General features: G+C 41.1%; 1 protein-coding gene across 1 annotated transcript in view; it reads right to left on the bottom strand.

Moving 5' to 3' along the window:
• LOC136425137 (collagen alpha-1(I) chain-like) overlaps positions 1-16,789 on the bottom strand; it is a 64,217-nt gene that overhangs the window by 13,896 nt on the left and 33,532 nt on the right. Inside the window, exons 20-43 of the mRNA XM_066413935.1 lie at positions 16,707-16,784; positions 16,244-16,294; positions 15,868-15,918; positions 15,513-15,614; positions 14,969-15,046; positions 14,256-14,306; positions 13,693-13,743; positions 13,442-13,486; positions 13,096-13,173; positions 12,375-12,452; positions 11,996-12,055; positions 11,460-11,540; positions 10,952-11,020; positions 10,024-10,083; positions 9,035-9,073; positions 7,326-7,370; positions 6,672-6,749; positions 6,180-6,239; positions 4,185-4,268; positions 3,811-3,837; positions 3,382-3,441; positions 2,223-2,300; positions 1,610-1,687; positions 269-328 (exon numbers count right to left, since the gene is read on the bottom strand). Coding sequence (XP_066270032.1) covers positions 269-328; positions 1,610-1,687; positions 2,223-2,300; positions 3,382-3,441; positions 3,811-3,837; positions 4,185-4,268; positions 6,180-6,239; positions 6,672-6,749; positions 7,326-7,370; positions 9,035-9,073; positions 10,024-10,083; positions 10,952-11,020; positions 11,460-11,540; positions 11,996-12,055; positions 12,375-12,452; positions 13,096-13,173; positions 13,442-13,486; positions 13,693-13,743; positions 14,256-14,306; positions 14,969-15,046; positions 15,513-15,614; positions 15,868-15,918; positions 16,244-16,294; positions 16,707-16,784 — 1,542 coding nt within the window. The remainder of the gene's footprint in view (positions 1-268; positions 329-1,609; positions 1,688-2,222; positions 2,301-3,381; positions 3,442-3,810; positions 3,838-4,184; positions 4,269-6,179; positions 6,240-6,671; positions 6,750-7,325; positions 7,371-9,034; positions 9,074-10,023; positions 10,084-10,951; positions 11,021-11,459; positions 11,541-11,995; positions 12,056-12,374; positions 12,453-13,095; positions 13,174-13,441; positions 13,487-13,692; positions 13,744-14,255; positions 14,307-14,968; positions 15,047-15,512; positions 15,615-15,867; positions 15,919-16,243; positions 16,295-16,706; positions 16,785-16,789) is intronic.

The raw sequence follows: 16,789 nt of genomic DNA on the forward strand, positions 1-16,789 counted from the left end.
AGACTCTAAAAATGGTACATACTGCTTTCTCTGCTTAGCTCTCAGCATTTGGGAAAGAGTATGGAAGTTAAACACACATCACTACCAGCGGACCAGCCCCCTGCTGTAGTGACTTGCACTTGTGTGGCCCAACGGCTACAGAAATGGAGATGGGCGCCACCCCAACGCATCTGATCAAGATGTATGGGACATTTTAACTTATTTCCGTGCGCAGTACTGTTCGAACGTGGCGAGAGGATAGAAAATAAAATCACGTCTGTGACTATACCTGGAGGTCCACCGGGTCCAGATGGTCCGGGTGGTCCTAACTGTCCGATTCCTGGAGGTCCTGATGGTTGGAATGGATCAAAAAGTAAATCCGTCAGATGACGCAAAATACACGATTGTATTGTTTGTTAACTATTATATATTGTTACGGGGAAGGGGAACGAAGACAACAGTTAAAACCTAAAATAAAATAAAAGGACAATAACTAGACAACAAAAAGAAAACAAGGGGTAAAACAACAACAAAAAATAAAAAGGACAACAGCATTTATCTACTAGATATTAAAGTTAGCAACATTAAGGTTACTGTCTCAAGACATCCATTATCTAAAACGATATTTCATTTTAGTTGTGTCCAAGGAAAAAAAAGAAGTCCTAGGCTTGTTGCTACAAGCGCAGGACTGTTACCAATTCGTAATTCCGCTCGTCCCGTCGGGGGCTCTGGTGGCGGCTGGTGCCAACGAGACTTTGGAAAGGTGCATGGCGATTTTAACGGAATGACTTTTATTGCAGAATGATTCCTGGCCTATGGGATGGTAGACGGATAAGATGGGAGATGGATAGAGAGGAGTGGCAGGTGCAGGAAAGGGAAGGTGTTCAGGGTGAGAAGCTGACCAGGTCGACAAGATTTCCGTCTCTGAATTATTTGTTTTCAACAAACAGAATGTCAGAGTAATTTGGTAATATAGTGAGATGGTCGTCTCATTTTAACATAAATTTAAATCACATAACACTGTGTCATCATTTCGTTAGTATATACCTTATTGTCAGTTAGCTCGTCCAAGGTATGTATGTATTATTTAGTTAGGTCGGTGTGTCTTTGTAATATCTATAAAAGATTAATGCGGAAACAGACACGGTTAGGATACAAGTGAATGAAAGTAAAAGTCTTAAAAGAAAAATGTTCGCAAATGACAGAATAATTGAATGCATCTTATAAATGACATGAGACTGCAGTGATATGAACATTATCGGTGAAAGCTGGAAATGCAAGTTCCTCTCAGCACTCAACTGATCCATTTTCACCCAATGTTTTGACATTGAAAAGAGGAACAACAAAATTATTCCAGAGAAACTTGAAGAGTGTTTAGAGACGCATATAGTTTTTGTGCTATTTGTATTCAAGGACATGTGTCGTGGCATTAAAATTGGGTTCAACTAAGAGTAAAATCAAGAAACTGAAAAATGTTCCGTGACAGCATGTTTAATAACAATATCCAAGGACACTAGGTGTGGCGAAGAAACTGCAACCACAACTGTACAATACTTAACTACTGGAGGGTATTTTTCAGTGTCAACTGAACTTGCATCTCCGTAACTTTCACCAGTGGACAAATGCCTACCTCTGGGGCCCCTTTGGCCAGGTTCCCCTGGTTCTCCTGGCTGGCCAATGTCTCCCTTGTCTCCAACACCCCGTTCACCTAAATACCGAAATAATCAAGGATAATGTAACAACCTGGCGGTCCAAGAGGGCCACCTGGTCCTGGGGGTCCAGGGGGGCCGGGCGTTCCTGGGCCTGTAGTACCAGAACCTGTCGAAACACTCATTTATAAGGTTATGAAGGTTAAACATGCCAATGAAGATTGATAGGTCGATGCTATCGGAAACGTTGGACAGGCAGTACCCATCTATACAGTCCGAGTGGACCATTAATTCTAAACATAACATAACATAACATAACATAACATAACATAACATAGTGTTCGGATAGGAGGCATATTGCCTATAAGATCCGCGTCTTAAGCTAAAAGTTATTGAAACATGTCACATGAGACATCGTATAAAAGTGTTTCTTGTCTCAGCCTAACAACAAACTAGTTTACAACTTTCAAATCATGGCAGGCCTGTTACAGATACCGAAAACATTTGGCATACATTAGCTAGAAGCACTAAAATTCTATTTCTCAGCTGTCGAAAGAAAGGTAATGGCATCTTAAGCCCTGTCTTATTCGTCACCTGGTGGACCAGGTGGTCCCTGTGGCCCTGGTCCGCCGATGGGGCCGATATCACCCTTCAGTCCGACGCCTTGTGGTCCTGTAAAAAAAAGCGTCATTAAAAATATGTCATTGGAATTCCGAAAAAGATGGCAGACAAGGCGACAAATCATTTCAAGTGTACCAGTCACTTTACCACTGTTTTCCCTGATGATACAGCATAATTGCCAAAGAAGACCACTCAGTGGACAGTTCTATGTAGACAGGTGGTTACTATAGACACAATTATTAAAACTTGTGCCATTGTTGAAAATCATGCATTCCAAGGGACCATCAAAAAGTGGTCCCATCGCCCAGGCACTAGTTCTTATGTAGGAGGTGGTCACTTGTATAGGGTTGACTGTATATCAATGGCCATGTGGCCCTTACGTAGAGGTGGTCACAGGAACAGGTTTGATTGTATATCAATGGACAGGTATTCCATTTGTAGAGGTGGTCACTTGTAGTGACTGTAGCTCATTGCCACGTCCTACAAAAGTTCCCATCCTAAATCGACTTAAGGAGATCGAAGGATACCCGATGGTGTCTAATATAAGTACCCACTGTTACTCGGTTCCGTCCTGATAGAAGTCTACAACAGAAGGCCTTGAGTTCAAAAGATTCAAAAGTCTCATTCATGTATTACTCCGAGTGAGCACCCTTAAAGAATCCGTGGCCAAAAAATTAACGGCTGCATGAACGTGTGTTTATATCGGTGGGAAATTCTCTTTTAGCCAGTCCAGCCGATCTCAAGCATCAAACTGATGAAAGCTTGTTTGTATCTGAAGAAATTAGCAGTCAAAAGTTCGGCAGCCGCGCGCGAGGTCGGACGTACACAGCCGGCAATTGTAGGTGATGCGGTCATGCGCTTACAGCTGGAAAGTGCATTTTTGGGGTTGTAGCTAAGTGCAGGTTGCAATTGCTATAAAAAGAGATTCTATGTAGTGAAACTGTTCGCAATTTTTTTTACATGATCTAGAGTAAATGTTCTCAACATAACATGAATAATATTGGTGCATTTTCGGTAGCTTCATTACGAACGCGCCCTTGTAAAACACGTATTATGACATGTAAGCCTATGGGGCGAAAAGACTCATGAATGTGACCTTAAGATGCGAAAAAAGTGAGGAAAGCGTGGTTACCTGGTGGTCCTCCAGGGCCAGGTGGACCTCGCAATCCCGGCTGGCCAACTCCAGGTGGTCCTGTAATTTTCAACATTTGCTTATTACCTTATTCAAATCTACCATGAAAAACGGACCAGACGGCAAAGCAGATGTGAAAACCCTAGATAATTTATAGACAATTTTGACATTCAAAAAGCAACATTACATTGCAAAATATTCCAATAGTATCCATCATATTTTATCATCTCACATGTCTCAAAGTTAGTTCTTTCATTCTTTCTTTCGATATGACTTTGTATGTTTAACAATGCATTTCTTGTCAGAATTGATTGCAAGCGCAAGGGAAAGCGTTTTGACTTTACGAATGTTACAAGCAAATATGGTTACTTCTGAGGACGAATACAAAATTACATCTATAACACCACGACACAGAACGAACATGCTCACCGGGTGGTCCCGGTGGCCCATTAGGTCCTGAAAGAGATTTAACAATGTGTAAGCATCATTCCGTACTTCCCCTTTGCCATTATGGATACTGTAATGACAATCACTCATCTACGTCTACTTAGCCTCTTACGTTTGTCACTGAACGTACGAGTTTCACAGCCGTTATACACATTTCGCTATTTTCCTTCCAAGTGTTCATCTTTATTCGCTTAGATGAACATGGCACATTTAAACACTGAGACAAGATGAAGGTTTAAAAATACCTCGGTTGGCCCCTCAATCAAATCAACTATCCGTAGGGTGCAAGGTTTAAAAATTGCTGTGCATCAATATTTCACATATATATTTAGAAAAACAAATTTAGACATTTTTACCTCCAGGTCCAGGTAGTCCGGGGGGTCCTCCTGGTCCGGGTGGTCCTTGGGGCCCAGGCGTTCCGTCAGGGCCTGGACCAACACCTGTACACAACCACGTACCGGCATTCAATAACGGGTATCACAGTCTGAACTATTAGACGGAGAAATCACTTCTTCTTATTCTCCAGGCAGAGGTTTTGGTCGGGTGGGGTAGAAGTGGCCGGGACTTTTTACGGGAGGTCAACGTTAAAAAACCCCGGCCACTACTACCCCACCCGACCAAAACCTCTGCTTGGAGAATAACTTCTTCTACCATCAGTCACATAAACAGCATGCTTTATCCGATTATATGCTTTTCACATGATAACTGAACGTTGGTATCACCAAGCATGCAATGACTTCTTCTACCATCAGTCACATTAACAGCATTCTTTATCCGATGATATGCTTTTCACATCATAACTGAACGTTAGTATCACCAAGCATGCAATTACTATTAAATATCTTAAGCGTTATAGTCATTGTGAAATCTGATAAAGTAAACATGTTTCAATTCATAATCTATATTCATAAATTGATAGATAACAGTAATATGTATGTGTAGCATTACCAAAGACTTAACAAGCATCGCAGCAACGTATTTGTCTTGACGTGTTATATCGCAACAGAATCCGTCAATTATGCGGCCCGTCTTCTTCTATCTTAACATTGTACATACTGTACCATTGTATTGACATGAAGGATAAGAATGAAAATTGCGATGTTTTGCATGGAGGTGCGATGCAATTGTCCCCCCGTCATAGGACTTACCAACAACATGTCAGATGAGCAGTGGAGTAGGCAAAGCTCAAAAACAGAGAACACATGTAGAGTACCTGGTGCTTATGACACGAAAAACATGGAAAACATGATAATCGGAGCAACGCCTGATAGCAGTCCCTTTTTTTCTCAGTTTCGTAGGAAATCTTTCTGTATGTTCAATACTCTTTGAATGGATCCAAAGGATTCGTTTGCGTCATAGTTGCATAGGCCGTTAGGGAAAATTTAGGACTGTTGACGGACGTTGTACCACAACATATGATGAAGGATAAGCAGGCAATACAAAATAGGAACTTGAAATGACATTATGGATATAACGTGAACATACTCCAACTTGAGCAGTCAGTGCATGCCTTTCTCATGTAGACCACTCATAGTGCACAACTTATTTCTCAAAATATTAATGAGATTTGAAAATGCAGGACATAAACAGCCAAAAATGTTTTGAAAAGAAGCTGACAGTTTCTTTTACTTTCTCGTAAGCTAGAAAAACAGGTATACAGATACACCACACCAGAACAGTTGTGCAATGATGTGTGATCGCAATGTTCATTACGTAAATGCAGGGTACCACGTATCACATGTTGCAAACAATGTAGTGATGGCAAGTGCGAAATATACATATAGATGTGGTGGGTGACATGCAGAACCTACTGCAGCAAGTGCCGGGGTGTGCGTTGGTCAATTACGGCAACACAGGAAATTAGTACCCATTAGGCCGATTCTGTTCTTCTTTGTGCTAGTCAGTCAAAAATGATCTTCATCCCTATGTCATTTTTGTCGGAATAGCACAATTCCATGAACATGATGGAACTCCTGGGCAGTTTTTCCCTGTGTAATTAGATTATTTTTGTACTACTACATGCAATTACGGCTAATTTTTTAAACAAACTGAATATCTGCAATATATATTTGAAGGAATTCAAAGCTTTAACGTTAGCAATTATAAACGGTATGCACTGGTATTGCTGGCTTTGGTCGTCAAGTTTCTATTCAATTTCACTTTAATTATTCAGTCACATGCATTGGTAGGTCACTAGAAACTAGACAAAGGGTATAACTTCTTTCGCGTTGATGATGTAAACGATTTTTTGGTTGTTTCCAAGTCAATGCAGAATCGTATATAAGTAAGTGGTCGTAGTTAGTAGTGCACTGTTAAGGTGAAATTGTGCGGTAGACTGGAACAGGCCATACCGTCTCCTCCAGGAGGTCCAGGGGGACCTGGGTCACCCTTAATTCCTTGGCCGGGTGGTCCTGCAAGTAGACAACACAATTAGTTGTCATTACCATCTTTCTGTCTTCTCTTTACAGGTGCTGAAGTTCTCGTAAGCCGTGATCATGAAAACGATGGTATTAACCCTGCTGTGCATGTCTAGATGCTTATTAAGGATACTTAAAGGATACTTAAAGAAGACCATCTCTAGCTTATCAAGAAGAACAGGTAATGATTAACGACATGCAAAGTACGTCGCCTGTTCGCGACATTTTGCTACAATCAAGTGTATATCAAGAGCTACCCTAACTTTGATACCAGCAACCTTTGCAGGTTTGAATACATTTTATTGTTGTATCTACATGCGGAAAACTCAAGCCCTCAAATAAACCACAGAAAGAAATGTGTGCATTGAAACGTAGGTACATATCACGTTGTACTGTAGCAATCTACAATAGGAATAAAGAACCCACCGGAAGGTCCTGGAAGTCCAGATGGACCGGGAGGGCCAAGTGGGCCGGGTGGACCAGGCATGCCAGGTGAAGTGGGGCCTGAAGATAGATTAGTATAGTTTCTCAGTAATTCAATTAACAAGATAACTTACCAGGAAAATCGTCAAAGATAATCCTTATTTGAAACGTTGCTATACAATATTTTGACATGGAGATGGATACTACACATAGTGCTACAGCACTGTAATACAGTAGTTACATGTAACATTTAACGATCGTTAAAATAATAACATTAATAACGACAACATACCAAATAACATAATGACCGATCAACGGCTTCCACGAGTTATGCTGTCCACAACCAACCAAACAGACACATGCAACCGAAAACATGATTTTCTTGATGAAGGTAATAATAATCACATCGATAGAGTATAAAGACAATTCAAACTCAACAACTGGATAAAAATTCGGAGATTTATTTCCGGGCGTTTCGAGTGACATCCATCACTCTTCTTCAGCGTCACTAAAGTGAACTAGCAGAACTAACTAGTACTTATACACGTCCGGAAATAAATCTCCGAATTTTTACCCAGTTGTAGAGTTTGAATTGTCTCTATATATTGTTTACCTGGATGTCTAACCTTCACAAACACATCAATAGAGTGTACGTACCAGGTGGGCCTGATGGGCCGGCTGGACCAGGTGGGCCTTGGGAGCCTGTATCCAAAATGTGTCTCGGGGGTTAAGCATGTGCATAGCTACATAACTACAAAACTGGTTTCATATAACCCTTTTTGAAGATTTTGGAGAGAACATTTTCAAAAATTGTGTCATGTCCATAAATTCCGACAAGAGACATGTGATTAGATGCTTGGCAAATGCTGCGAAATATCAAGCTTTCATTTAATGAACCTGAGAATTATTTCGTCTCGGTTCACGCCAATTGTGGAATGTCAAGCTGTAAAGTTGCCCCCCCCCCCCCAAAAAAAACTTTCTATTGCATTTGAAATCCCTATTACGATGGAATGACGTTACATGCAACATTCAAGATCGATTTCAGATTCCAAACAATTGCGAGAATCGTTGAGGTACTTTGCCTCATTCGTGCTTCAACCAACAAAATGGCACGTTACAGGGGTAAGCATATTGGGATGACACAAAGGAATACGTGTGTGGATGGGTAACAAAAAATGCAACGTAATACTAAAGAAAAGGACGACGTAAACTCGAAATGGGAGATAAGTTGACTTGGTGTAATAATAATGTGAGTTCTGGAAGGTCCAAGTCCCGGATGAAGTCCAGTGGCGGGTTGTGCGGAGGAGATGTGAGGGGTGATGAGGGAGGGTGGAAGCCAGGCAGGTGGCAGACAACCGTGGATTGGAGAGAAGAAAAAACTTTGTCAGCAGTTGAAGTCACATTTAATCGGAAACATAGTCCTTTCTCCGCTTGACCAAGACGCATTGTAGATACTCGCCAGAGGGTGAGCATATTGAGTTCAAAAGACCCAATTCATGAACAAACGTCAAGCATCAAAAGGACTATGGATCCAGATGGTACACAATTCTGCATCAATGTGTTGCAACAAATGATCTTGTTTTCAGTTTGTCGAGGATGGGCTTGCTAACAAAGGAATCTTGCGTGGACGACCGGGATAGGCGACTTAGACAACAATGCGTTGCAATTCGTAAAGAAGCGACAGCAGTTGCTGGGGGTAACGACGGGGCTTGTTCCTTGTCCTGTATTCCTGTGGCTGTCAATGGTCTTTTTCAAGGTAGGGTTGAAGACATGTATGGGTTGATGCTCGACGGGGAATGGTACATTTCTTTTTGATATGTTATGTTAAATTGGGTAGTGGTAGAATACGACATATACAAGGTATTGTAATGAAATATCTGTTCTTCATGACTAGATGATATGGATTACGTGAAAACGCTTGATTGTGCGTTAAAAACTGTGATGTTGACCGAATTATATGGCTTGTAACCTAATACAAATTGAATACCATACCAATGCAAAACTTATCAGTAACAAGTTTTGTTTACACTGAAGATACATTCTGCTTTGCCCAAGCTTCACATCAAGATTCCTTCACAGTGGTTTCCTTTCATGATAGTTTCGCATATTTGTGAAACAGATCAAGCAAGTGCAGCACAACGTAAACGAAGATCAGACTCTCATTCATTTACATCTCCTTGTCGTTTATCTAGTAAGGTCGTTCTTGTAAAGATTAGGTTCAACATACACAGTATACAACTCACAACATACTTTGGCTACATCAAAACAAACCTTCTTTGATAAAATATCCATGCACAGCTACAAAATGAGTCATATTGTTTGAATGAAAACTGGATTATTGAAAATGAAGACGTTTTTGTACTTACCCCCACCTGGGCCTGGGGGAGCCTGAGGTCCAGGAGGTCCTGAGGGGGGAAAGGTTACAAACAGGCAATGTTCGTTAATACATAAATCATTTTATAAGAATTCCACTATATAGCATGCAGGCATACATATACTTACCCTTACCTGGGGTAAATACCTATCCCGGTAGTATGCTGTCAATATTTTTGTTTCAATCGCTGGCAGAAAGTTGTAACATCTGTTCGACGATTTTTTAGTTGTCTGACATACTTTAACTTCTCCACAGAGTAAAGCAAAAGTAACTGAAGCATATCTTCTTACGATCGGTTTCAGGTTGTCAATTATGTACGAAAACCTATAGATCAACATACCCTTATATATACAGCTGGACAGACTATAACTTTTAAGTATATTAGTGCAGTGCATTGCGAAAACTAAATAAGCTAAGTTCGCCTATATACATGTAGATATTACTGCTAAACTGAGGATCATAAAAAAAACAAAATCTTCTAAGGCTAGTATATTGTATATTCTGGGTTCTAAGAAGTTAAGAATAAAATGATAGGCAAACACACTGTGCTTCAGCCATTATATCAGTCAGTTTCGCACGGTAAGCAAGCTTGCTATATTATTGATCCTATCAGTTATCGTGCGAGTGGTGACGCTATTGCAGGGTCAGCAGCTAATACCGTGCGAGGATGTGGAGCCGTCCCAATAGGTCATCATTTAAAATAAATACGAAAGCCATTTTTTGTTCTCTTCAAAAGACTTCTACACTACACTATAGTAGTTCTAGGCCAAATCAACAATAGCTGGTGAAGAGTTAGTGTCGAGTCTAAGATCCTTTGGGACGGTTCCAGTTAACGGTCACCTTGCTTTCCCGGTTGACCGGGTCTACCGGGCCGTCCTCTCCCTGACCTGCCGGCAAGACCTAGGGGCAGGAAGTTAAAGAGCGGGCGCTTAATCTTTATTCAAAATTCTTAATATTAAAAGGTCAGAAGCAAAAGAAAACCTGGTTTTCCTGGAGGGCCGGGTGAACCACGTCCTCCTGATCCTGGTGAGCCGGGTGAACCTAAGAAATTGTGAATATCCGTTAAATAACGACCCAACGCTTCAAGGACCTGTTAGAAAGTTCAAACATTCAAACTTAGTTTTGTGTCTAGTCCTCCAATTGGTCGACTTAGTTTCTTCGTCATATTCATGAAGCTTCCTTATTGGTCAATGTTGTTCTGTGCTGTTAGTATGGCGTCCTCTGAGGTGTTTCATGTGTGATGTACGAAGGTCTCTTGTCATACAGCTCTTAGGATCGCTGTCTGCGTTATCAGAGGATGTAAATGACAGTTTGAATTCCTGGAATGCGGGAAACAGTGAGGGTGAGAAGGGACACACTCAACGGTAAATGCAGGAGAGAATGCTGTTATATATGACATCCTAAAATAGGGGACTGTAATGCTGGGGATCCTGTGCAACAAGACAAAGTGGATAAGATGCGTACTACATTGGAAGATGCATATGTAATGTAAAGGTAATGCTGATAAATGCTCTTAAGTAAAGTGCTTATTTAGTAGGTAGGAGGGAATGCTATATGCATTTGTTCGACAGAAGACATAAGCATGTCAACTAAAGCCTACATACGTCAATCTTATCGTCTTACATCCAGTCCTGACTATTTATAACTTTAAAGAATATAAATCAGTAACACGTTCATAGGTTACATCGTCACTGCTAGTTTTGAATAACATGCCAACAAGATATAGCTTTAGCATGACAACAAGTGTAGAAGGAGCTATTTTACAAACATCGTAGTCCATCTCATATTTTAGATTACAGAAATTCCGCATATGTTGTTCTTCTACAGAAAGCTAAAAGATCATTGCGATCTTCACTTGTATTTTAAGCCCAACAAAGTGATTAAATGAACAAAGATAAAATGGTCAAACCTGGTGGACCGGGTGGTCCTCTTATTCCCTTCGGGCTTGGCATCTGCTTAGCGAGTGCACCTGCCAGAGCTGTAGAACAAAAACAATAAATGTTGGATACAGTTTAACAACGAGTAGAACAGCGTATCCACAACATAGAAAATTCAGAATACTTGCGTCATTGACAGCGCGAAATATGTGTATAATAGTTTTTGAGCTGTATGTATCAATCGACTACGTAAAAATGTCGTCACTGTGAACTATATCCAACGGAAACCTCTAAGATGTTTTATACAGTTCCCTTCTTTACAGAACAATGACTGTGAACGTTTGGACATTGTTGCAATTTAAAACTTTGAAATCAAGGTCAATAATCTATAGACGTTCTCCTGAATGTTGAATTTTCGGTACGGGACTAACTTCAGTTGACTCTGGCAATCCTGGAGGGGTTCTTTTTTCGCTTGTGTTAGATACAGTCCAGGTGCTCTACTTCTGAACACAAAATGCAAGTTGATGTGACATCATTTACCTGATAGATCTACAGCTGGAGCTGGGAGACCAGGCAGGCCCGGGGGACCCCGTGGGCCAGGCGAGCCCATGCCATCGTCACCTGTAGAAATAAACGTTGAAATAATGCTGTGACATGTCATCGTACAAAAGAATGTCAAATTTGGACGTATGATTGCCCAACTTACGCTTATTTCTCTTACATCTGAACTCAGTACACGGATATACTGTAAATGCAGAAATGTTCGCCGAAGTGAGAAAATGGAGTGTTCGCGGAGCTTTTGTGTTTGCGTTTGGCAACCGTAGCGCTACAGTCACGCAATGGAACGGCTTTCGATCGCGGTGAGTTTTAAGTTCGCGGCAAAGAGTTTACCGCGAAAACCGCGAACATGAAACCACCGCGAACATTTCTGCATTTACAGTAGTACTTGCAGGATGTAAGGTATAAAATACAGTATGTCCAGTAGCCCAATGTACAGCTACAGCAGCCCAATGTACAGTAGCCAACGAGCTCCAATAAAAGTGACATTTTTTGAGAGAAACATTACATATACGAACCCTTGTCTCCTCGAGGTCCAGGCTCTCCTGTTCGGCCTGGTTTTCCAATTCCTGGTTTTCCTGTAGAAGATATCACAAAGTAAATGTCAAACCATAAATGATCAATATGTAGTTCGGTAGATGATACATTTATGTGCTGGAAACAAGGCAATTAGCAAAATAGCATTTGCAAATCATCTAAACTGAGGTATAGATTCTGCAATCATCTCAAATAGATGACATAACATATCGACCAATACATGAATGTTGAGCTAAGTGGAGAACAGACTGTGTCCAGATACAACGTCAGTCTGTTAAACAAAGTCCTCTCTAATCTCAGATACTAAGAAGCTTGTGATCGTCACAATAGACAGGAAGGTAGATTGCCATGTGGATTTACCAGCTTGTCCTGCCAGTCCAGGTGGTCCAGGTGGGCCTGTTCTTCCGGGTGAACCTCTCTTTCCTTCACCGGGCGAGCCTGAGGTACAATCATACAATTGCATTTGTGAGGATATTACCTAAGAAAACATTTTGATATAGCCTACTCTTTGATGGCATTAATCAGCTTACGAATGAATTCTATTGGAATCTTGGTATTTGAACAACTCTTGATACAGAACTTTATTGCGCGACTATTGTGGCAGGTACAAAGTATGGCAACAACGGTAAACATAGAACAAGACAAAGGTATGGAATAAAACTATTCACTACAACAAAATGACTATCTTAGGTTTTACATTATTCAAGTTGGGCTAATTTTGAGTATCATTATTTTTTCTTATAACAAAACAATCTTTTATATATTTGCCTATTTCAACACTGTATGAGCTGTTGCATTTAAATATATAGTCAAATCTATCTGTGGCATTAAGTGTCTTAAAATCTGAAGTACTTGAATTGAGAGAGGTGAATAACTCATCGCGTAGAGCATCATATTCAGTGCATTCCATAATAAAGTGAAACTCATCTTCAATTCGATTTGGACAGAATGGGCAAAACCTTTGGTCGGGAGCTACATTAAAGTATCTACCTGTTTCTATATTCAATATATATAAGATGCTGGTGCTTCTTACCATCACATGTTCACAACTTTATTCGATGTCTTTTAGATTTGTACATACCTGGGAATCCTGGTGCTCCAGGAGGACCGGGTGGGCCTGCTTGTCCATCGTTTCCTGGCTGTCCGATACCGGGAGATCCTGGTGACAGACAATACCAGTCAAGTGTGCAATAGAAGCAGGTCTGCATCTAACAAGACGTTCTTGCGAAAGATATTTCCAAGTTTAACATGTCGCCTTCCAGGCGGTTTAAACAAAGTCCAAAATGAACAGCGGCTGAATACGAACTACTGATACGGACGGATGCAGTAGATTTTCAGTAGCAGCACTTGTGTTTAAATGTTCAAACTATGTTCTATAAAGGATCGAACTGAAGGCAAAATGAACTTTCTAGTAGTACAAGACTTACCTGGTTGTCCAGGCTGGCCAGGGCGTCCAAGCTTTCCTGAGGGGCCTGAGAAAGAAAGAAAAACGACATGCGGTAAGTTTCTGACGTACTCTGCCGCTTTGGCAAAGAGCTAGCCCTGCTAGCACCCCCTCCCCGTTATCATATCTACAAAACACCAGGGAACCTTGCTGTCACATATATGTGTCAATAGGTTGGGGGCTTTTCCATATTGAACCATGTTCTATCAAAGGTACGTGTAAGTTGTAACTCACCCGGTGGGCCTCTTTGTCCTGGCTCGCCAGGCATACCAATGCCTGGTTCACCTGTCACCAAAAAAACACACAATAGCTGTAAGTAACGTTGTATTCAATGATATCATAAGTATAACGTTAACATGATACATATTGCAACATCCACTGAAAGCTTATTTCTTGTCCCGCATATAAATGCTAGATCTGACGAACTAGATTTGAATTGATATTCGGCAATCGGCAGTGATCTTTACAATATAACATTTAACTTATTTCTAAGGCAGAGTAGTAGTTTCGGTACAGCCCCCCTCTCACTGGACCCGCGGCATGCTGGCGGAGTCGCTGCGTCCTAAACTGGATTTGTGTTACCCTTGACTTTATAATGGGAATCTCACTCAAAACGCACAAGTATGGCCAAAAAAACAACAAAACACACAAAGCTTAACAAGATTTGTTTTTTCTCGATGAAATTCGTTGAGTGCTTTGTCAATTCGATCAGCCGCTGCGACGCCGCCAGCGTGCCGCGGGTTCCGTGAGAGGGGGGCTTACGTTTCCTATAAAGGTGAAAGGAGCCCCAGTCGTACCTTCCTTTCCTGGTTTTCCTGGGGGTCCTGGTTCTCCAATTCCAGGTGGTCCTAACAAAGAAAAACATCACTCTTCCGTGTCAACGAAAAAAAAGATATAAAAGACCGCTTTTAGTCGTGTTAGATGTTATCTTTTTTAAATATCTTCACATATCAAACTTTTAAAGTAATCATGTTAACATGCAGGTTCACGATGCAAAATCTATTTCTAAACTACTTTAAGACATTCACTGTCAACGCTAGACCAAAGAAAGGAAACAACCATTAGTCAAATTACATAAATGCTATCACTACTTATGTTAAGATTTTATTAATAATTATAGTATTATGATTCTCATAAATTGAAGAAAATGGTTGCAGATGTCTGTGCAAGAGTGCGTTTAAAGAGAGGAAATGTGAAAGTCAGCTAACTCCTTGGAGCAGGCAAGTGCAACTCAAGTACCCGTTCCGGGTAAAGCATGAACCGTGCATACATATACGAACTACTCTAGATGAGAAGAAAAAGAATGCAAAAGTGCAAGAGAATACTCGTCTTTCGTCATGTCGACGGCTAGTTGTGTCCTTGTCACAAGATGTGAAGCGTGATTCCATGAGGATGAATCAGCAGGCTCGACCGGAGTCTCCTCCAGTGTACCGACCATGTAAACATGGCCAGTTGCCAACAAGTCACAAAATGTGAACAAGGACTCCAGCTCTCGTCCCCCATCTGTTACCTGGCGGTCCTGATTGTCCTTGTTGGCCGGGCATCCCTGGCATACCTTGGTGCCCCTTGATGCCACGACCGGGAAGTCCTTAAGGAATGGCATGAAGATGGGATGATATGAATATGGTTATCTATATACCGTACCTGGGGGGCCAGGAGGACCTGTTCTCCCTCGCATCCCTGGCATTCCTCGATGACCCTTTTCTCCCGTGCCGGGAACACCTAGTACAGATGTCCGAGGCATTGTCAGAGAGAGATTCCTGACCATTCATCTTAATCCGTCCACTGTACATCGTTATGTTGGTAGCATACTTTTTGTTGGTATTGGCGTCATCTTACCGTTTAAAAAGTAACGCAAAATGTTAACAGATTACACTAAGAAAAACATATTGATCAATCAGTCTAGCAATCAATGTATATACATGTAAAAAAAGGATACATTTTGTGGGAAATTGATTTGATAAACATGTTATTGATTATCATCGTGTTTACCTATACTTGCATAACTAAACGGAAGCAAATGAAATTGCCAACAGGCATCTTATCTGGGGTACCTGCTGCTCCGGGGGATCCCTGCTCGCCAGGCGGTCCAGGTCTGCCCCTATCGCCGGGCAGGCCAGGGGGACCAGGTTGCCGTGCTGCTTGGCTCATCGCTCCTGTTTGGCGATAATCATATCAAGTGAATATCACTTCATGGGATTACAGAAAGGTATACTATATAATAGTATCATAGATATCACTTAAGATATCTGGGCTCTGAAAATATGTTACACTGCCTACTACATATACGCGTACATGTACATGTCATGGGATTTAAGTAGTAAAATGTATTACGTTTGATAAAATTACAATCTAAAACTGATATACAGCCCATCTTTTCCGCGATATTTTCAAGCTCTCATTACCTACCTGGGGGTCCTGGTGGACCAGGGGGTCCTCTTCTTCCTAAACCGGCAGGGCCTGAAAAAGAATAGAATGTTATTGTAGATTATGTAGGAAACCGATCCTATGCAATGTTCGGCATGATTGAGGCAGAATTTTACGTTCCACAAAGACACTATCAATGGCTCGTTTGTTGTTGCCCCGACAATTATGGCAATATGATCGCTACTATCGCCAATACTTCTGTTGTCTTTGTCGAAAAAGCTTATATTTTTATGACGAGTTACAGCACTTGACGCATCAAAACGAGCCTAGACAATATTGAAATACAAATGAAGATTTGGGCGATCTTGCCTGGATAACAATCTACTCAGAATGTAAATAACTATGGGTATGTGCTTACCAGGGGGACCAGGTGGGCCTTCTGGGCCTTCCTTCGACTGTCCAACTGGACCTTAGTAGAGAAACGGGGGACGTCAACGATTCATGTAAAGATATATTATAATCCTAGGTTAAACGTTTGGTTAATATGGATACACATAACCATGCAATGAAAAGAGAAAGACAGAAATTATATAAACAACAAGTCAATTTCAATAGTTTGAAAATCACATTTTCATTGAAGGACATGCAGAAGTAAACAAAAGGATGACTCGATTATACAGGCGTGGATAAAAGGTTAAGAAAAAAAAAAATTTTGTTATTTTGTCCCAAATACGTGCATGTGAAACAACCGTACATAAATTATGGAAGACATACTCGATACTCGAGGTGATTTTTACGTAGAAAACAAGAAATGTCAAAGGTCATATGGTCATGGTCTTCTGTTAGTGTCACTGCAGGCAATAGTTTTACTCTCGTTGTACCTGGTGGTCCCGGTCTTCCCGGCATTCCGGGTCTGCCCGGCAATCCTGCTGCTCCTTTATCCCCATCCTTCCCAGTTTCTTTG

The sequence above is a fragment of the Branchiostoma lanceolatum genome, chromosome 19 (genome assembly GCF_035083965.1).
Source record: "Branchiostoma lanceolatum isolate klBraLanc5 chromosome 19, klBraLanc5.hap2, whole genome shotgun sequence".
In the NCBI taxonomy this organism is placed as follows: domain Eukaryota; kingdom Metazoa; phylum Chordata; class Leptocardii; order Amphioxiformes; family Branchiostomatidae; genus Branchiostoma; species Branchiostoma lanceolatum.